Here is a 22,883-nt window from a genome sequence, read left to right as displayed (position 1 = left end):
TATTAGGGCAAATATAGTATATGCTTATAGCAGACAATATCAAATTTTGCTTCCAATATGCAAAATGACTATTCCGATAATGTCAACACTTTAATGGCAAATATTTATTATGCAGCCATTTTTATGCTACCGAATTGATGGCTGATTGAATATGGTGTTATTTCCATGATGAGGCCATCGAGGAAACATACCACAAAGTTGCGATAAAAAATTGTGGCATCAGCAGAACATTTCTCTGATATTAGGGACATATTTTGGCATCACTGTTTACTGCTAGAAGATTTACAGTATCCATTTACATGCAAATGAATCGACCATTGGGAAGAAATTCTATATTTTTTGTTGAGGAATGTTGCAAAGGCTTATAAATTGATCTTGGAATAGTAAATCAGTTTTGCTAGTTAAAGAAAGTTTGTAACATGATGACCGAAATATGCTTTAATATTGTAGAGAAGTGGTATGATTTTATTTGAATCAGTTAAAAGCATGAAATTGTAGAAAAAAAAAACGGTCAGGGACGATTAGGCCCCAAAAAATAGTTTTGTGATCAGGGTTACATTTTGTCCTTAAAAAACCGGTTGGGTAGGTAAGTTTTATTTTTTTAACTAACAGACTATAAAAAACGGTAGTTAGTGGCAGATTATGGCTTTAGGTAGGGTCAGAATAATTTTTTTAAGGCCCTATTGTTAAGTATTTTTTATCAACTTCCTGTAACGCTTTTAAATAAAAAAAATGCATCACCTGAAGACTTGGCTCTCAAGAAACCTAGCTAACCATACTTAAACGAATGACCAACAAAGATAAGGGGGAAGAGAGCTTTATTCAGACAAACTAACTAACAGCTCCACTACAATTATATATAAAGCGTGCATAATTAAAGTAACATTAAACAAGTATTCAAAACATGTAAAAAGCGTGCACATACAAAACATGACATATTTAACACATAATGCAAAACGTGCAAATGACATTAGGATGAATATAAAAGGCATGCGCAATGTATAGCTAGCTGTACTATACTAATTATCGTAAGTCCACAAACAGGTACTTGAAAAAAAAAAAAAAAAAAAAACATGAAAAGAAAGCCTCTCAGACCCTCTTACCGCTCTGAGGACAAATAAGCAAAATAGACACCCGCAGGGACGGGAGGGAGGGTAATTCAAGTTGCTCAGCTGCTTGGCGTGTGAAGAATGCCCACGCCGGACAAGAGCGCTGATAAGCCCACCAGAATTGCGTGATCCCCAGCAAGGGGTACCAAGCAGGGAGCGCTATTGGCCATTCGTTTAAATACAATTAACTCTTAATTACACTTAAACGAATGACCAACAAAGATAAGGGGGAAAGAGAGCTTTATTCAGACAAACTAACTAACAGCTCCACTACAATTATATATAAAGCGCGCATAATTAAAGTAACATTAAACAAGTATTCAAAACATGTAAAAAGCGCGCACATACAAAACATGACATATTTAACACATAATGCAAAACGTGCAAATGACATTATGATGAATATAAAAGGCATGCGCAATGTATAGCTAGCTGTACTGTACTAATTATCGTAAGTCCCAAATCCATACCTAGCTAACCATACATAAACTCCAAAATGACTTTTAGAGTAAGGCTGCTTGTCGAGTCTAGATTGGTGAAGTTTCATTGTCTTAGAGGCATTGATGTGAGAGATTTGGGGAAGAAGTCATTTGTCTCTGCTTGACATGTGAACAGAATCTGTCCAATTATTCCCCCATGCTGGTCGCTGTGTTTGTTTGGTACCATCTCAGAAACATGGAATGTTTTTTCAACTGGAGTAGAACATTTGGCTGTCTCTCACAGAGGTTATGTTAAATATGTTACAGGTCTGATGTTCGGAACTATTTGTTACTTCAGTTTTATCCCTGTCATTGACTGAACATTTTTGTCTGCTAAGTGCAAGTAAAACATTTTGATGATTATTCAAATTAAATAACATATTTCTTTAAGCTTGATTGTTAAGACTGAGGGTTGGAGTGGTCAAGTGGTGCAGGTGTCAACCAGGGGTACATTCTCTTTTGAATTTTGCTACCACTTTTTCAAAAATAGTAATACTTTTAAGTAGTCTCATTGTGAACAGCCTAATTTCGGACGCATATCAGAAAGAGAAAAAACAGTGTCATCCAGTTTATTCAATGAGGCTACAGGACATTCCAACTGGTGGAGCTCCAACCCTGCAAGACCACCTGGTTGAGAGCTGGACATTTATTTCACTAGACCAAAGATAATTGTTTTTATCATCAACCAGAGCTTTGAAACTGTTAAATATATATAATGCATTGTAATAAATTACATACTACATGACGCTGATCACAGTTATCTACAGATATAAGAAGTGCTTATTAGTTGTGTTGTGTTCCGGCATAGGTACAATACATAACAGTTATTTTTGCATGAGTGAGAATGTTCTTACCGAGTGTGTAAGCACCGAAATGTACTCGCTATGCAATCAGATCTCAAAATAAGCACAAGTCTGATTCGGGAGAAAAGCTCCTGGCACCACAGTTTGCACAATATTGAAACGAAATAGTAACCAGCCTACAGTAGAAGTGTTCTTACACAGTACCACATTCTCCGATTTTCGAAATATGTCCGTTAAATGAAATTATCAAATAATATATAAATCATACTCACGTTTGTTCATGTAAATATAGGGCACAGCTCCACCACGGAAGTGTTGACAGCTCCTTGTCTTTGCACCAACGTAAAGTGGTGGAGCTGGCGTTTACAGGCCGTGGAATGGGAATAGGACAAACTGTTTCCATCATCAGGGTCAATCTGACTGTCAATTGTAAGCCAGACTCATTGAAAGACTGGCAGTTGTAGAATGATTGTTCAGACCCCTAGGAAAATGTGTAATTTCTTTCTCAACAATTCAAGCAAAAGTAAGATAACAAAAGAAAATGATGAAAAATGACCGTGGAAGGCATTCATGTAGACAAAGTTGGCTGTAAAAACACAACTTATGTGGTGAACAGCACCGCTAATAGGCATTCCACAGCTACCTCTGGTCAAATTTTGCTACTCTAATGAAGATACCTACAGCAGTTTTATGTACAGGCGAATGTTGTTGTTTCCGATGTTCAACATTTTTTTTTTCAGTGAAAGAATATTTTCATTAGGATCATTTTCGTTAGGATCTACTTTTGATGAGTATTGATTCGGTCAATTTACATCTTTGCACATTTATTGCATGAGATATTTTCATGAGCAATTTTTGTTGTCTTTATTCATACATGTAGTTAAATCATTTCATTTTCTGCTGATACTAGGAATTAATGAGGGAAATGAAAAGATTTAAAAGCCTGCAAAAATGTGACTGGAATCTCTTATTATTTATTGTAATAAAGCCCGTCCTGTTCAGATAATATTACAAGATAAGCATGAATAATAGACTTTACAGCATTTTTTCTCATATTTCCAAAGATTTTGGTGGCTCCATTCTAAAGCAAAAATGTCTATCATCCTTTTTATCATGAGTCAAAATCAGATGGCTTTAACGTTACTGGGGTGGCTAGAGTGCTTGTTTGAAGCAAGATGTAAATTATCGCGAAGAAAATGTAAGTTTTGTAAAAAATCATAATGATGATAACTGTTGTTTTGTCTCTTCCGATTCCTATCTGGGGATTATGCTGATTATTTTACAGGCGAGGAGACATCAGTCTGTCGAAATCTTCGGAAAACTGCTGCGCTCTTTAGTTGCTTATCCAAACTTCATTACAAGGCAATCATAATAAGCGCATCTTGACATGTTCTTGATGATAACAGTGCTATGAGTTTTCCTGAAAGTTGCATTCATATTCTGAAAATTCTGATGACTATTTCTCTTCAGATTTTATGTAATAAAATTTGCGCTGCGTGTTCGCTTATATTTTTACATCATTAACACAGCACACGTGTCTGCGAATGACACTTGATTTTGCACTTGTGTATTAAATTTTCATTTCGCAATTTCTCATTTCTTTAGCGCTTAAAGAGGCTTCACTGTTATTATCGAAATCACTTCTGTTAAGTGATCTTTCTCCACATTCGTATTAAATCTCAATTGTGGGATATTTTTACAGTGGCAAAACCTGCACATTGAGCCACGTGCCTGTCGATGTCATTTTTTGCTTGTACTTAAAGTTGCATCAAAGAATTACCAGAGATCTGCAATGTTGCATTGTAAATAAATAGTTCTTTCTTGCCTTGTTTTTGTACTTTTGGTAGACAGGATATGATTAAAGTATTAGTTAGTCCTTATGTTTATTTTTGCCTTACATTTAAATAACAATGGGATTGTTCAGAACTTTGTTAGACCTAGCTGATATCTTTTGAAGGTTAAATATAATGTTTGATGTATATTGAAATAAAACAAAAATAGCTGAAACAATTTTATTTTTTTTCAAATTCCTTTCAAATATTAGTGTTGGGGATGGCCATGAATTTTTAAGAGTAGTATACGATTAAAAGTTTAAAATTGTAGTGTTGAAAAAATTGTTGACTATAACAAAGGTCTGAACAATTAGAATTGATAGCTTATATATATATATATATATATATATATATATATATATATATATATATATATATATATATATATTGCAAATACTAACGTTGTGTCAAATTCCATGTTAATGATTTTGAAAATATATAAACAAACCTGATATAATTAAAACCACAGCAAACAAATGTTAATCATGTTCATTGCCAACAGCTATATATATCATATGGAATTATATTGATAACCAAACTTCTGGGACCATAAATCATCTATGGTTTATATCACAAAAGAGAATGGAAAAACCACATCAGAAAATGATGTATTGATGATGATCAGTTCTACAGACTTGATCAGACTATCACTAACGCTGTCAGAATTAGTGCTATGTTATGACATTAACTTCCATGCAATACACATTTTCTGATCATAATCACTCATGTTAACATAACCATCTTACAAAGAAAACAAGAGATGCAAAACCGATATGTCAGATGCTGGAATTCAGATTGTTTACAATATCATTGTTTTCTTTTACTTTCCTGTCCCATTATTTTTTTACCAAGAATTTGTACAAGAAATTTTGTTTACAATGACATCATATTAATGATATTAATATGTTCCATGTTCAATTTAAGCTAGTTTCAAAATTAATATCAACAGAAATGTGTAGAAGGAAAATTCATGGACAATTTTTAGCAAAGGGAAGCAATTTGAATGGTGTTGGAAAAACATTGCACTGTGCGAATTGCAAATGGAAAGAAAATCCTCTATTTCTGGATCATAGGATCAACAATTGTATTATACTAAAATAGACTCAGGCAAGGATAATTGCAGCCATTATCCTTTTGAACCCATTGACTCTTACCACCACTGAACAATGGAAATTTCCTAATGTCAGTTTACAAGAAGTCTGATTTTAGTGCGGTGTAACCCCTATGAGGTCATCCAAAAAACAATCATGTGGGCAATTAAACAATTATGCTGGTAAACCAATTTCAATGTTACTGTTGTTCTAAAAGTGTATCATTAAAATTTTTGTTTAACTAAATATAATGACCAGGCCAGAATAATAACTTCTGTAATTTATCTTCAACTGATGCAGTTGACAGTATAAGTGATAAAAGGCATTATAAGTAATGATGGTTGAGTTGACGAGGCTGTGATGGCATGGTGATAACGTGGTAATAATGAGCTATCAGACAAATGAAAAGCATGCATTGTTGGGCTTCTTTGACAGGTCACTTTAGTTCAATGACCTATGGTCAGCCATGCTTGGTTTTTCTCATGACTTGTCCATAACTAACTAAGACTTGGTTTTTCAGTGGTTTAATTCAGTGTTTGAAGTTGTCATTTTTTAGGACAAAGACTTCTAGGTTAATGGGCAAATATTTCAAAACAAATAAAGCTGTTAGTTTCAGTTAATCACAGTATTTGTTTTAAACTGTTGGTCACTCAATTAACAAGTCCTGTCATGATGTATTTTGCAGAGTGAGTTCTTTTTCTTGGAGCATCTCAGCTAACTGTGAGCTTGTTTAGTAGTATATGTGTTATATGTTGGACTGTCCACCTCTTACCCAAAAGGTCGTGGGTTTGAGGCATTTAGCAGAGACTATTTTTCTTGGCCCCTCCCATTGGATAACGTGAATTCCGGTGGCTGTTTTTTGAAGAATCCTAGGAGCAATTTGTACCTTTTGAGATTTTGTAACAGTTACAGTATTGTGTTGCTCAAAATCTTTTCTTGTAGGAAATTGATCTTAGAGCTAGGACTCTTTATGAATGGCCCTTCAATTTTTACAAGCAGGACTCTAATAACTGTCAGCTTAATAATGATTTTCCTAAATGGAGTCATTATTAACTAAATTTGACTTGGATGAACTCTAGATCTTGCACCTAAACAGTTGGACAGTAAACTCCTCATCTGCTGGTCATCAAGTTAGAGGTGGATGCTGGTCAGTGGGTGGACCTGACTGGTCACTACTGGTCACTTAATGACAGTTTGATGGTCTGTTCTTGGCAAAACTGGCCTAGAACGATATGGTAAAGATTTTGTAATTGATGTGGGTAATTCACAGTGAGACTGCATAAAATCTTCTTGCAGTCGAATTCACACCGTTTCACCATGCTCATCAAAGTCGGCATTAGTTTGTGAGGTGTGAGCAGTTTCTTATAATTTTGACTTCAGTATCTTTAATGGCAAGTTTCTGTTCTCCGCCCTCTATGGGTAAGGTTCTCTGAATCTCAATACTTTATTTGACTAATATAATACAATGGCCATAAGATTGTCTTCGGATCTCTTTGAGTGTCCAGGATACAATCAAACCTTAGATCAGTTAAATGAAAATAGTTGGTGACCACTCAAACAAAGATAGTCAAGACATAATAGAGGGGCTTCAAAACACTTCTTGAACGGGTGGGTTACTTATTGTACACTAATGATGTCACCAGGTGCTGTGTACAAGTTTAGAATGTCATGTATGATAGCATGAGGAAAGTTTAAAACCTATAAAAGCTTGAAGAGAAAATTAACTAACAACATTTAAACACAACTGCAATTTCCAGCTACACGAAAATATAGTGTTTGGAACCTTTTTTATATTGAAAAATGAAAAAGAAACCAATCTGGTAACTGCACTTGAGTATTTTGAAGTCATTTTATCAATGAATTATCTGAGACAGCAGTCTAAACAGCTGGGGGGCTTTTCTGGTGCTGAGGAAGTGTGCAGTACTGGTGCAGGGGGCTATCATATCACTTCCCCAGTTTCATATATCAGTCCGATCAGATGTTCATCATCTTAATCACCATTTATATGTCTTCCTAGCTACATTTCATAGCCTGTACAAACAAAGATAAGCATTTATGGGTGCTGCTGTTTTTCCAAAATTTCCAAATGTTAATTTGTTAATGTCCTTGATGTATTCTTGAAAGTCATCCGCTCTATAAATATAGGAATTTTTCATGTAAAATTTGATTGATGGATTATTGTTATTGTTATGAAAAGCAACCCAACAGAGACTGTTGTATGTGAAAACCAGCAAGTGATTCTAATAAAAATTAAGGCTTTGAGTGCCCTTTTCAAGTATACAGTCCAAGAGCCAATATGCTTGGACCGAATTCTTTGTAAACACTTACAACACTTTGAAACTATTGTTCATCATATTGGTTTAGATGTACAAATGTCTGCTTATCATCCAAGAGGGTGAGTGCCTCACCAGGGTGAAGTTCTCGTGGCCTCTCTTTAAAGCACACCAGTACTGATATCTACCTAGGACAAGGACTGACATTAGAAAGATTCATTTCAGAAGATACATGTTCTGTCACCCCTATCTAAAACTAAAATAAATTAGAAGAAACTAATTCCAAGGACAATTACTCGATCAATTGGCCAATGAAAAACTTTATGATAATATGTATTTCAGGACAAACTAACGACAGAACTCTGTAATATTTATGTGCAGATTATGTTTATTAAGGTTATGCTCTCTGCATTCGATCCTTTAAAATATTTTGTGACATACTCAGGGATTAGTTTCAAATATTTTATCTTTCGTAAGTCATATTTTGTCTTATTTTATATAAATACGAATGTTTCTGCTATCATTTTCTCAGTAATGTTGTGCTTGAATTTTAAGTTAAAATTCTCTTTATATTAAGATTTAATCTTAAAGCTGAGATTTCACATAAACTGTCATAGTTAATCAAGAATGATCATTTTACAGTATTTCTTGAAATGAATTTTAATTATATTCAATTTTAGCTAACTGTGGTTTTGGACAACTGTGTGATGAAACCCTGGCTTATGTTTTTTGTCAGTTTTTGAAGAAGATCCAGACACACTTTCATTAATAGTCACACTACCTGTCTTCAGGAAAAAAAGTTTAATTCCTGTGAATCTGCAATTCGTTGTCAGCATGACATCTGTGTTGAAATGCAGACTGTCAGGGAAGTCGTTAAAGCTACTTCAAAGGATGATAGCAGAACAATAAAGATAGACCACTTGAATAAATTGTCTGATAATTTTCCAGAAATTTCACTCATTTCCAACTATTTGCCTAAGTACTACAACTTGATAGAGATGGAGTAGGGGTATTTAAAAAATAATGGTGCAGAGGTAAAATTCTTAAGTCCACTGCTGGCCAGACATTTTTTTATTTAATATCATTAAGTTTTTTATGGTCCAGGGAAAATATAATAAGTGCACTACTGGCCAGACATTATTTTTTGTTTACTCTCATTAAATTTGGGGTTTGTGCACCAGGGTAGGTAGATTTTAATTTTAATTGCATTCAGCATTGATTCATTTAAGTCCTTGCTGTCAGGTTATAAGACATTGTGGTGGAGGTTTCTGATTTTGGAGACGAGGAAATAAAAAATGAACTTAATTGACCTTTTACCAACTGATGTCAGGCTATGAAAGGTTTTGGTGACAATTTAAACATTATTATTTTTGAGTTAATTTCTTTCCTGTGCCAAAGCCCGGTTTAGGGCTTCATTTGAGAGGTCTTCCCATCTTATCGTTATCAGCATTGATTTTTCTGCATGATAGAAATTCCAGATTAATTTATGGAATTGAACTACCCACAATTAAATGTGGCGTACTCCATATTTTCCATGGAAAATGAGAAAAATATTGCTGATGCGAAGACAGGATGATACTAAGATATCGGAAAACACGCGCATCTCTAAGTTGATTTACCCCCTACAATGTACTAATTGCCGCAGTAGCCAATGACGACATGTGACCATCACGATCTTGAATACACGTGGTCGTGTGCCCATTGTTAACGTACTTGATTCACCCAGGGAAGTTGAATTGCCCCTAGTTTCTGCCTGTTTATGGGTCCACTAAAGTGAATTGTCATTTACAATCATATCATTGGAAATTTTGATTAGCCTGGTCAAAAGTCAATAATGTCAACTTGGGGAGTATTGATATCACCATTAACTGTTTTCAAGGTCATCAAAAGTCTGACCACTGCCTTACATTTTCCATCATTGCACAGTGAATGGCCTAAAAAAGTCCACTGGTTCACAGATATTTGAGCTGCACTCTCTATAATCCGTTAAAAATCCCCGCCTTTCACGGTTTCAATTATGTCTCCATTCCTAGTTCTCTCAGAGTTTTGGATTGTGAGGTCAAGTTTGATGCATTGTTTAATTTTCCGTTTTTGTCATGCTTTCAGACGGAACTATCTCAGACGTTGCAAGCCCTGTCGGAAAAGGCAAAAACTGAAACAGAATTCATACAGAAGCTTAAGGCAATGACAGAGCGAATACCAGTAAGTATTAATTAACACCCAGCACAATTGTTTAAAATCAAAAAAAAGTTTCGTAAAATTCAGTCCTTATAATGGAATTAAGAGGTTACGGTCGGATTAATATTCGCATCACACTGATTAACAAGTTTTATTGTGATGAGTATTTTTAAAATCTGCTAAATATATGTGATTAAGAAACACTCAACATTTCTGGCTGATAAAGCTATTAACATGGAATAACCTGGATCTTAAGATATCTTAATGGGGTGATGCAATGTGGTCCTGGATGAAACTGAGTCAACGATCCCTCAACGGTCTCAAAACATCGGACTGGCCCAGTTCCAACAAGGCACCATGACAGATCAACACAGAGCCAACACCAATTATCCTGGTACCATCACAGCAGCACCACATACCGTCGAGGAATGACCTGGACCAACACATTGTCAACACTGATGACATCCCTGACTGGAGCCAACAAGGTCCCTACATGGACCTTCCCAGATTACCCCAAATTGAAAGATCCTTCTGGATGGTCCCAGACGGCTCTAGATCACCAAGGCAGTTTTAAACAGTTTAAAATTGCAGGGGTGGTATCTCGGATCATTCAGGACTATCCCGGATCATTCAGGACTATCCCGTACCATCCCAGACTGGCTCTGATCAGCCTCAACCCAACACAGATCTGATCTAAGACCAGCCAAATTTCCATCCGGGCTGATTCGATTCGGGACAGTCCGGGAAGTCAATTAGACTGGGGCTTAACTTGATAACTTAATAATTGATGAAGAAGGGAACCCTGGAGCTACTGAAAATAAACTAATACCAGCTCCATCCAGCCATCTTCATGGCTTTTATAACACAATTGTTCATAGCATAATACTGTTGCCTGCTTCATTGGTGCACAAATGCACACACTGCAACAACAGCACTGGTTAATCATAAAATGTCATGCTTCAGCTGGATAACATTTGCCGTAAAATTAAAGCAAATTTGAGTGTGAAAATTATGGAAACCTTATCCAGGTCTGTTAACAATGTCAGTGATTTATGGCCCTCAGGTAATGATAAGTTGAGCATGATAGGTCAGTCATCATCAGCTAATCATACCCGCTGGATGGCTGATAAGCCATAATATGGCTGCGCTTATCAGTAGCGGCAATGCAGGGTAGACAATTAATGGGAATTTAATGCTATTTCGAGACAATGGCATTTTATAGCTTAGGTTTGTATCTGTGGGTTTAATGGTCCTTTATGAGATACTGATATGTTTTATTGATCTAGTGTTTATCAGATATTATAGCAAAATGAATGTCTTCTTTCAGTAATTCTGATCTCAATGTAGATCTTTAGTGCATTGATATTTAGCTTTGATGTAGTCTGTCTCTGAAATGATTAGGATTTTTTTGCAAAATTCTCCAATTGAAAAAAAAGGTTTCAGAACTGATTCAAAAACATTATAATTGACACATGAAAAAAGGCTTTAAAATAATTGCTGTAAACAGAATAGTGCACTGAACTGCAAAAATGCTCTGTAATTATATCGCTTCATGAAAATCAGTTTGAAATCAGAAACCGTCTGAAACGCGTAGACAGTCAATTTGGCCTGTAACTTTACTTAAGCAAACTGAATGTCACCTTTGTCTTAATAATCAGCTTAATTACAGAATGCACCACAGGAAGCTATTGTTTTAAGGCCAGTCCGCAGACTTGTGGGGGTTTACTTAATACTTTTGCACTCGGGTATTGCCCTGTAATTTCAATTAAACATGTTTCAAATTTAAACAAAAAAATAAATCACCTTTAATGTGGGCATTTTGAAACTGATACAGAAAACAACGGAAAATTAAGAACACGATTTGCAACTGAATATTCACAAGAAAATAACTGATCGCATATAGGAATTTTAAGCTATTAAGTTAAAAGAAACTGAAAAATATCTAAGTAGTTATATGGCGTCAATTAAGAAGTTGTGAGTTTGAGTCCCACTTGAGACACATTTTTAAAGCCCCACCCCCACCCCTCCCCTATGTGAGTTTGAAACCCACTTGGGACACAATCTTAAGGCCCCTACCCCTCCCCCTACATGTGAGTTTAAAACCCACTTGGGACACAATCTTAAGGCCCCCTACCCCTCCCCCTACATGTGAGTTTAAAACCCACTTGGGACACAATCTTAAGGCCCCCTACCCCTCCCCCTCCATGTGAGTTTGAGTCCCACTTGGGACACAATCTTAAGGCCCCCACCCCTCCCCGATGTGAGTTTGAGACCCACTTGGGACACAATCTTAAGGCCCCTACCCCTCCCCCTACATGTGAGTTTAAAACCCACTTGGGACACAATCTTAAGGCCCCCTACCCCTCCCCCTACATGTGAGTTTAAAACCCACTTGGGACACAATCTTAAGGCCCCCCCACCCCTCCCCCTCCATGTGAGTTTGAGTCCCACTTGAGACAAATTCTTAAGGCCCCCTACCCCTCCCCCTATGTGAGTTTGAAACCCACTTGGGACACATTTTTAAGGCCCCCAACCCCTCCCCCTCCATGTGAGTTTGAAACCCACTTGGGACACATTCTTAAGGCCCCCAACCCTCCTACCATGTGAGTTTAAGTCCCACTTGGGTAACAAACTTAAGACCCCCTACCCCTCCATGTGAGTTTGAAACCCACTTGGGACACATTCTTAAATCTATCCAGAAAACCACATCTGAGCTGGAAGATAAATTTGATTGAACTACAGGCACACTACATGGCAACAGGATAATTTGTATGCAATTTATAAAAAAAAAACTGCCAGCATCTTCTGTTTGTATTGCTAATTGAGATACAATCATAAGTTGGCATTAAGTAAACAAATCTGACATTCAGTGCTTGGGGGTATAATAGATTAAAAGTGAGGTTTTCTAGAAAGAATTGATAAATTGATGCCGATGATATATTGGTCTGGGGAAGCTTTTATATAAAAAAAAATGGAATTACTTTATGATGACCATAAAATATGACTTTGAAAGGCTGATTTTTGCAGTGATTATTTCAAATGGATAGATGTTATTGATAAATTGTATTGTTAAAATAAAATTTTACACAATTTGCTTTAAATCATGATTTTTTGGCTAAATGTATGATTCATCATACTGTTCTACCTGGTTAGAAGCTGTTCTGCTTGTTAATCATGAAGAAAAAGTTGATGTTTTTATTTTTTTATTAAGTCAGCATTACTAACATTCTTAGTGTTTGTGTGAATGTCCCTGTTCTAGCAGCTGCTCATACGTAAACTTTGAAATAACCTATTTCTATCTATCTATATATCTAAATTAATGACAGTTGAATGCAATTTTACCAATCATTTTGGTAGAGCTGTTTTGAGATATTTAAATCAGAATATATCCAGCAATCTCGTTGGCGGAGAGACCATCCTCGGACACCGGCGATACACTACTGTTCTATGCCTTGTTATGGACCATGGGCGATTCGACTAAGCAAATCTCATAATCATGAATTAATAATCAATTATGCAGTTTAATTTGTTCCGCAGCAAACTAATTTCGGAAATATGCACAGTCACTCATAATGATGTTTTTTTTACATAAAGTATTCAGGCAAAAGCTCAAATTGAACTTGCTCCACCAGATCGATACAAATTTTAAAACAGCCATTTAGCCCTCTCACCTGTGAAGACAATGACAGTAAAGGGTTGTTGAAGAGTGTTGAATTGTAACATGCAATTTCATTGGAAGAGGAGTTAAGAGTTAATATGCATCATGCATATTCATTAAAGCGAGATTTTATCTGTCAATTTTCCCTCGGTATGTGCATGGAGTGTAACATAAGTTAGTACCATGGTTGGCGACAATGGGCGGAGACAGGAGTGTGAACACTTCCACATCGTTCTGAACTTGTGCCATAAATAACCTGTGCCATGATGAAAATTGCCTCTGCCTTGTATAGACATTTCCATGATGATATGACAATTATGAATAATTTAAGCCATAAAATAATGAAAAATATTAGAAACACAATTAAAGTGGCATTGTGACAGTGACCCGACTTATGATATTCTGGTGAGTTCAAATGAGCTAAAAAATAATTTGAAATCAATGGCATGTACAAGTCGAAACATTTCCTGTGTACTTTTTGCCAGAAACCAATTTCACAAGATAAAATCATGGTTTTAAAGACCTGCTATTTTGTCATTTCTGTGTCAGCTGTTGTTTCCGGAGATGTCTTTACAAAGCACTTAGCAAAGGAAAGATTCAGTAAGGACTGGTTGGTCAAGTACTCTTAGGTTGTCTGGGTAAAAATTGCAGTTCAACGACATTTTTAGCGTGCCTGTAATTTCAAAGAAAAAAAGTCGAGGTATTTTCATTAACTTGGTGTCATCGTCACATCAAGATCATGCAAACACGTTAATTTTGCGAATAACACAAATATAGCTTTAAAGAGATGTAAGTCGCATGAAACTTGGTACACAATCATGATTACTTTGATAATAGTCTCATAAGCCCACTGGTTTTAATATTTGTTGAGAAATGACCCTAAAAATAACCATAGACTCAGAGACAAACTGTAAAATCCTTGTAAACCAGGTTCGATGCTCTGATATTTTGATGTAACTTATGATAGTTGTTTATAACCTTTTCAGTCGAACTGCATAGAGTTTGAAGCAGTCGTTGTTGCTCAGTGTGACGCTCTCATTGAAGCCATAAACGAGCGTAAACAGGAACTGTTGGATTTTGTCAGTGCAGAACAGGAAATGAAGGTGAAAATCCTCAAAGACCAGGCGCACTCCTGTACGGCACACCTCCAGAAAACCACGAGTCTCCTGTACTTCTGCATTGAAGTGTTGAAGGAGTCTGACCCTGCCTCATTTTTACAGGTAACTGCCTTGTTTTTTGTCGTCTGTTTTTGAAGCAACAAAAATTGAAGTATTGTGATAGCTTTTTGTAGGCGATGTGTTAATCTTTATCTTTAACATTGCTGTCATCGTGCAAAAACTTTGACTTTGGCCATAAGAAGGGTTGGATACTGGTACCCAACATCGGCACCATACTGAAACCTGTTCTAAAAAGTATAGGAATTTACTAGTTTTTGGGCCTTTGACAGAGACATTATTTCAGAACAGTCTCAAATAAAACTATTATTTTCATACTGTGGAAATCATCATGTGTACCTCTCTCTCTATGATTTATTTTGGAATAGTTCCGGAATTTATTTCAAACAAATAGGTCTGTTAGCTTCATTTCATGGCATTCAAGATGAAACTGTCTGGCCTATGTTGTAATTTTATATCAAATGCCTCTATAATTTGTCTTAAATTAAATACGATTTTCTGTGGAAATCTATTGACTTTTTGTAATATTTATTAGAAGAAATGCATCTATCTTTGTTATTATATCGTGATTACATGCCGAAAATGGATTTACGAGATAAAATAATTGTAAACTTGATTATGATTAATACTGAGGTATAAAGTTATGTTTTTACGCTGTCGAAGTTGTTGAAGGTCGATGATAAGTTTGATAACACTTCTTGGAGAACAAAGTAAAGTGTGGAAACATTAGGTACAGATCTTTCAGAATTTATTAGTTTTCATAAGTGTGATAAAGATAACGTAGTGGCGCCGTAAAACATGTTCAGAATAAAAACGTGTTCAGAATTGGCACAGATCTGGTGTTTTGATAATGATCATTGTAAAATGTCTTGGTTAGTGACCACAAAATAAAATGTATGTGATCAGTGCCTTTCATGTTTAAGTGGCTGAAGTGTTTTGGGATGGTCATAGCAAGTGGTTTTAGTGATGCTCTAATTCTTGCCAGGAACGTTCATGTGTTAAATTTATTATCATAAGTGCTAACGATAGATCATTTCATAAATATTTCTTGTTAAGATCACATATTATTAGCTTAAATTATAAATTAAGATAATTACTGGCAAAGTAATGAAAAAAATAATGTCAGCTTCTTTAGTTTGAAGTTCTCCTGGTACACAAATATATTTTCTTAGCAAACATTTGCCCTAACCAAGAACACGAAATCTTGAGTATTAAAAGCTATTTTTATGTTGTCAGGAGTGGACTAGCAATTGAATCAATGGCCGCAATCAAGTTGTCAGGCACCTATCGGCAATAAAAACACGGACTGTTTATGGAACTGAGCCCTAGACAGTTTGGGTAGCATTTTCTTCTCTTATAGAAACAAGTAGCTTGACCATCATTTTGTTATTTCAGATCAATGTGGGAATATCTTTTTTATTGTTCCATTTTATAGCTGATTGTCAGGTGGTGTGCAGATGATGCTTCAAGTCAGTTTCTATTGTTTAAGACTCCGGTTTCCTAACAAAAATCCTAAGGGTAACACTAATACTAAGGCTTAAGTATCTTATTTCATTTACTGAAGTTTAACAGTTTCAATGGCAAATTAATATTCAAGAAATAGGAGAGATAACTCTTGAAAATACTTGTACCTAAGCGCCTAAAAAAAAATATGTCTGTTTCGGGTAACCCGACCCTACCTATAAAAATGAGCCGACCCTAACTATTTTTTTCCGTTTCTGAGCAAAAAATATATTCGATAGCGAATAGAGAGTTACGAAGGGCGGATAAATGCAGATTTTAATCAGAATTATTGTTTATATGATCAAACAAAGTCAGGCAATGACAGTAATGTAGGAAAGACTGCCATGTGCAAGAAAACACTCTGAACTTACGACAGATTTTGATTTTATTTTTTTTTAAAAATCAAAAAAAATCCCTACCTACCCTACCTAGAAATTTTGGGAAGGTTACCCTAAACAAACAATTTTTTTTTTTTGACCTAAGACAAATATATCCCAAACTATTAGATTTTCTCAAATACAAACATGTTAGATTATTATACTGCTAAAACATATTAACTTCTTTTCCTGCATGTTAAAATCCAAACAGTAAACATGAATTTTGTAAAAAAATCTCAGAATACATGCCAATCATTGCAGAATGCCATGAAATTTTGACATCATATTTGATAAAAGATGCATGTTGCTTAAATTAAGCTGTCACCTTTAACCACTGGAGATGGAACACCTGCCACTATGGACATAGGGCAATCCTAAAAATAATGCTCGTTTGCAGTGGAGGCTGAGTTGTTGTTTTTTTTTAGCTCGTCTGTTTCTCTAAGAAAAAATGTTTTATGTCATAGTTGGCTTCATCAATGTTGGCATCGTAGTGATTAATCTTTAACTTTGGTCATAACTTTTAAACCCTTCAAGATATTCGTACTAACTTATTACACATGCTTTGAGACAATATACACATGTATAGCAATTTTAGTGCCCATAACTCTGACTATAATCATTGTAGAGTTATGCCCCTTGTTCAACTGATCAAAACAGCAACAGGTGAGTGTTTGTGTTCTCTCCGCTAACCTCTTGTCTTGTGTTTGAGTGAAAACTTAATATAAAACAAGGGAGGAACGAGCAACACAATTATTACCGAATCGGTAGTTTTGGCAGGAAGGTCTGGCCACTGTAAGCAATTAAACAAATAATCTGTTAAGTATGGCCTAGGTGTGTTGATTTAGTGCCACCATGTGACCCATGTATCAACCTACCGACAGGCAGGCAAGGTAGATGTGTTAATTAGATGGCCAGGAGAAATGAGCCATGGCTTGTGGAGCCAAGATGTCTGAGCTTATTGGTGCTCTGGACTCCAAAGTGCATAAACCAAAACAACTTGGCCGACCCTGTGGACAAATTGCAGTTCTGCTTTAATTTGCCTTTTTGATGTATTATTATTTCTGCCATCCAATTTTACGGAGGGATTTGATGTGTCTGATCCCTGATTGGAAGCCTTTATTTTCATGTACTTTTTTGATTGTCTGATGTAAGGTGTTTAAGCTGTCGGCAAATCTGTCTTTTTCGTTCTGGATTTATATTATTCAGAAGATTTACATTTATTTGTCCAGCTCTTAAAGGGATTTTTCTTTCATTAAACAATGTCAGAAATTGTGTGGAAATGTGGATCTTTTTATGTGTGTGGTAAACCATTATCTGCCTTTATGAGAGCATCTGCTTTTCAAAGAACGAAGTTGAGATATTAAGTCAAAGCCTTGCTGTTGTTGGCATAATCGGCAGAGTCATTGATGTTGGTTGCGTGCACATACTTTAACTTTCGCCATAACACAAAATCTATTGTCAAGACTTGGTTCACATATTTTCAGAGACAAGATATGCATGACTTCCTGTACAACAAGACCCTTAACTCTGGCTTACAATTATTGAGTTATGCATCCTGTTTTATGGGAGTTATTATTATTCTAAGTATTCATGCACGGATCCAGTCTGACATTTAGAAAAAAAAATGCTGTTTATGTCAGTAAGGACATCAGTGAGGCCACATGCATTTCCCCAACCCCAGGGAAATCAAGGCGCATATCAGAATAGGATAGAGTTGCCTATGTGGGGTCATAATGCTTTGGGGCAAATGAAGTCACATACATTTTCCTTAGCCAGTCAAGGGCCATTTCTGGATATGACAGACCTTTGCATTTGTGGGGTCAAAGGCAAGTTCCAATGGTTTCTTTTAGCCCCTTGGGAATGTCCTCCCATTCCACTCCCATATTCAATTGGTTAGGGCGGCTCCCTGGGGTAAGGGCCTGTCAGGGTTAATTGGTGGGATGATTTGTATTCATGCATTCTTGTGAAAACATTGCACTCTTTCAGGGGTTTTCCTAATGATTTGACATTCACTTGCCCCAGGGGCAAGTCAATTTGAACATCTACTTGCCCCCTGTGAAATTTTGTTGCCCGATCATTGCAAATGTTTATATGTATACCATTTTAGTCAATCTGTATTAAAGGCAATGATATTTATTAATAAACACAAAGAATAACATTTAACAGATCTTAACTGCTACATTTTATTTTCAAACGAGCATCATCCAGCCATAGCCTCACTGTCACTTCTTGTCGATTTTTTGCATTTTCTTGCATCTTTTCATTTTTACAATGACCTTGCGATTCTTCATGAGCCTTTAAAGAGTGTTTTCGAAAGAAGTTTGAACCCGTAACAAAAGAACCAACATCATCATATTTCGTACAAACTTTACATTTCATGAGATGATTTTCGTATTCTAACCATTTAAATTCGTTTAACCAGGAAGATTGAAAGATTCTCTTTCTACTATCTTTTTCTTTCATTATCGGTAGTTTTCGGCTTAGGTTTTTGTTTACTTTTAGAGAAAATTGAGAAAAAAGTGTTCAGTTTTGGTCAGTTTGTCGCCGTCCACCATCTTGCAAAGGCTGACGAACGCTATACGTTAACGATTCATTTGATTGGCTTTTTAAACTCCAATAACCAATCAAAATTGGTTTAACTTATGCTTGTTAGGAAATATTTTAACCCAAAGAAAAATAAAATAAAACTACCGGAAAGCGTTCAGTACGAAAGCTCACTTGCCCGGCGGGCTACCTGCTTTGAAAAATCACTTGCCCGCGGCGATTTTAACCCGGCGTGGGCAAGCGGGCGTCCGCTTAAGAAAACCCCTGTCTTTAATAAAGGCATAATTATATTAACCAATCTTTAGCTCATCAGGTCTTCAAAGAAAAACAAACTTTGGTGCCATCGTCCTTGTCCTTGTGCAAAAACTTAACCCATAGCCATAATTTAAAATATTTTTTGAAGACATCAAAACAATGTGTGTACATGTGACCAGAACAATACACACATGTATAGCAAGGCCTATGAATCTCCAGGCTTTCATAATGATCGAGTTATGACCCTTGTTCGACTGAATCAAAAACAGACAAGCGTTCACATTCACTCCGCAACACTCTTGTTACATTGTACTTTTAGTAACTTTTATAACATTTTATCTTCAAGAATAACATGACTTATTTGTCTGTGTAAGCTTATATGGAGAAAGAATTATAAGGAAGTGACATCCATTAGCAGAAATTCCGGTAAGAAGAATCACCAATTGAATACTTGTTAATGAAAGAAATTAAAATGTCACATGAACATCTGTCAATTGAAACAAATGGTTTCCAGGCCAGTAAAATGTGATGAGGTCATTGGTGTAATAAAGGGGTCCCCCAGGTCCTTTGATGAATTTGTCTGAAGCATTATGCTCAAATGTCAGAGCTCTAAATACTTCTGCAGAAATGCATTATTTTTATGAAGGTGAAATTATAAAAGAGGTGGGAATAACTACTCAATTGTGCCTAAATTATCTGGGGTTACCTTTACATTATAGTTGCTACTTTTTGGCACTATATTAAGCTAATGCACCAGTTAATTTTAACCACTGCTGGCACTGCAGGGCCACCTGGAAGCTAAAAACACTGCCCATTTTCCCTGAGCTATCCCCGGTATACCCCTGGACCTGTGGTGGGGGGGGGGGGGCTGGGGGGGGGGGGTAACAAAGTGTGACAGAATCAACATCAAAATCAGGGAAAAGCCCACTTAAAGACCTACTCGGTGTCTTCTACGGCTTACTGCAATGCTATATATAAGTTAGCAGTCTAGGTATTAAGAGAAATAAACTGTTTTATATTAGACCATATGTAGAACAGTCTGCGGCAAAAAAAGCAATTAGAATGCAAGACGGATATTTTCTTACAGAAGTACGAGTTTCAATTTCCTGAGTCTCAAGGCGGTCTGTCTCTGAGTAAATGTTTGTGCATACCTTAGACAAATTATTACGAGCTTGATTGACATTATTACATTTTTTTCTACTTAAGGTTGTCACAATTAAAGAGTTTTTTTTTCAACTTTATTTTTCCATATTTTTTTTCAAATTGCAAAATCCTATAAGATGTATTTCTTAAACGCGCAGGATTAATTTAATTAAAAAAGCATTGATCTCCAGTCCTTAGTTATGTAATAGTATTTCATTTGTTTCAAGACTGGTAAATGTCATTTCTAGTGATAGTCTGGTTGATTGTGATTGGTTTCACAAGAATTGCATAAAGTTTACGCGTACTGAATTTTCAAATGAAGGACATGTACAATACAATGACCATCTCTAGCCAAGGAATATTAGGACATTGGCTGATTGGTTAAAAGAAGAGCATATTAAAGTTGACCAGTTCTGATTTTCATTTATGAAGATTAAACCCCTTGAGCCATTTCTAGTTAAATGTTATGAAAATTTGCTCTGACAGCCTTAATGGGCTAATACTGGTTTAAAGAGAAGCATTAAGCTTTTTACCTGTACAGGTTTTCCAAATGAAGAATGACTCAATCAATTCTATCCAAGGTAATGACATGGCCTGACAGCCCTGACAGCCTAATGCCTTATCAGCAGTGGTCCCCAGCCAGGGCTAACTGCCCTGCATGTCCCTGACAGTAACAAATATTAGATGTGATTGGTGCTGACAGGCAGCGTGCCACAACTGTTACCTGAGGAATTATCCAATCAACTGGCGTGTAATTTAAAGTGACATTGCAATTAGCGCATTGATAAATTAAATATAGTGTTTCATTCATAATATTGTATGTTCTACACATGCTGCAATGAGGTTTAGATATAATTTTATCAATATACATCGATTGAGGATAATTGTTAGTTTCGCTACTGTGTGAGAGCACAATATATTTTATTGAGGGTGCAGTCCAAAAGTTATATTTCACTATGGCACAAGTAAAATCTTAACCTTTTGGGTGTCCAAGAGACAAAACTTATTTTTATCTTATACACTGAAGCAAACTGTTTTTCTTTATAATGCCTCAAACAATATGAAATGACTTTCAATTGTATTTTTTCAAAAAAACGTGCCAATTTATATGATAGTATAAACATGTGGTCAAATTATGTTCCAACCCTATGTGCACTTTCTCTTGTTTTAAACAGGCATTAAGTTCAAAATAGTAAAAAAATAAAGGTGATATTTTACTTTTGAAAACAGTGGAATTTAATTTTTATATCAATGTTGTAAGCACCGCAGACTATATGTAAGGCCGTGGCCGCATCAACTTCATCCACAGCGTCCTTGGCGTCGCTTTTTCATTTCCACTACCAGAGTTATGGTCCTTAAATTGCCAAAATCCTTGACTAAAGTCACACTCCAAAAAGTAGGCGCTCCGAACCAGCAGGCAACATATTGATTTTCCGGAAACTTAGTTTGTCATCTAAACTGCACCAGCTAGGAGATAAATATAATCATATCCACTTTTGCTTGTAAGTTTCGCAGAAACTAATTTGCTAATGTCTTACCAACAACTGATTTTTTACTTATTCAGATATTGTCTTTGATATTTATAATACATTTGGGTGCAATTCTGGCGTCTGCTGGGTACGATTTTGTTGTCTGTGTGTTATATTTATATATTTCTGTCACAGTAAATTTTAGAAATAAATGCTGAAGCAGCCGAAGTTTGCTCAAAACAAGCGTGTTAAGATGTGTTTCAATCTTCAACAGATAGTGGTTACTGATAATATAGCGTAAAATGTTTCTTGAAATCGATCGATTTCAGGCTTTTCAAATTCTATGGTCTGCAGTTGTTAGTCAGTGTTTATGGAGACATGCTGTGTTGATCGTCTGTATTCAAAGAGAACAGTCTGCGTACAGTTTCGGAACTAAGGAAACAGAAAACCTAACAGATTTAGCTGCTGTTCAGTATGTTAATGTATTTGTAATAAGGCAGCAGAATTCAAGGACAATTTGAAAACGGCTAAATATAGACATTGTTTTGCAGATCTCCCAGACAAAATAATTACATTCTATGCAGAGGGAGGAAAAGTGAAGGAGTGCATTTGTTTCTTATGTCACGTTCACCCCTCAAACGACATACTTAACAAATATTGCCTGAATAAATGCATAAATGACAATGGGCTTCACAATTCCGCTCAGATGTTCGTTAAGCCTGTAGTTGGCATAATTGCCTCTTCTTTAGTGAAGAAATATAAGGAAAACGCCAGACAATATCTTGCTGAACAATTCACTGATTGCATAATGTATTCTTCGGGGACAGCTAGTCGGCCATGGCCATTATTTGCAATGCAAATGGACCAATACTCTTATGTCGCAACGAAATTGTTTGATGTTTTTTACTGATGATGTTAGATTTTCCAGGTCGCGCTCAGAGAAGGGACATGAGCCGTCTGTGTATGTCTTAATAAGATGAGGCAAAGAGTATTA

The 22,883-nt window shown here is 36.0% G+C and overlaps 1 protein-coding gene across 3 annotated transcripts in view; it reads left to right on the top strand.

Annotated features, from left to right (window-relative positions):
- The window catches only part of LOC128209928 (E3 ubiquitin-protein ligase TRIM9-like), an 88,943-nt gene that overhangs the window by 22,111 nt on the left and 43,949 nt on the right, over positions 1–22,883 (top strand). For all 3 annotated transcript variants that reach the window (XM_052914194.1, XM_052914196.1, XM_052914195.1), the window contains exons 2-3: positions 9,694–9,789; positions 14,410–14,643. In XM_052914194.1, coding sequence (XP_052770154.1) covers positions 9,694–9,789; positions 14,410–14,643 — 330 coding nt within the window. The remainder of the gene's footprint in view (positions 1–9,693; positions 9,790–14,409; positions 14,644–22,883) is intronic.

The sequence above is a fragment of the Mya arenaria genome, chromosome 11 (genome assembly GCF_026914265.1).
Source record: "Mya arenaria isolate MELC-2E11 chromosome 11, ASM2691426v1".
Taxonomy (NCBI): Eukaryota; Metazoa; Mollusca; class Bivalvia; order Myida; family Myidae; genus Mya; species Mya arenaria.
Note: the sequence above shows the minus strand (reverse complement) of the source record. Positions and strands in the feature narration are given on the sequence as shown.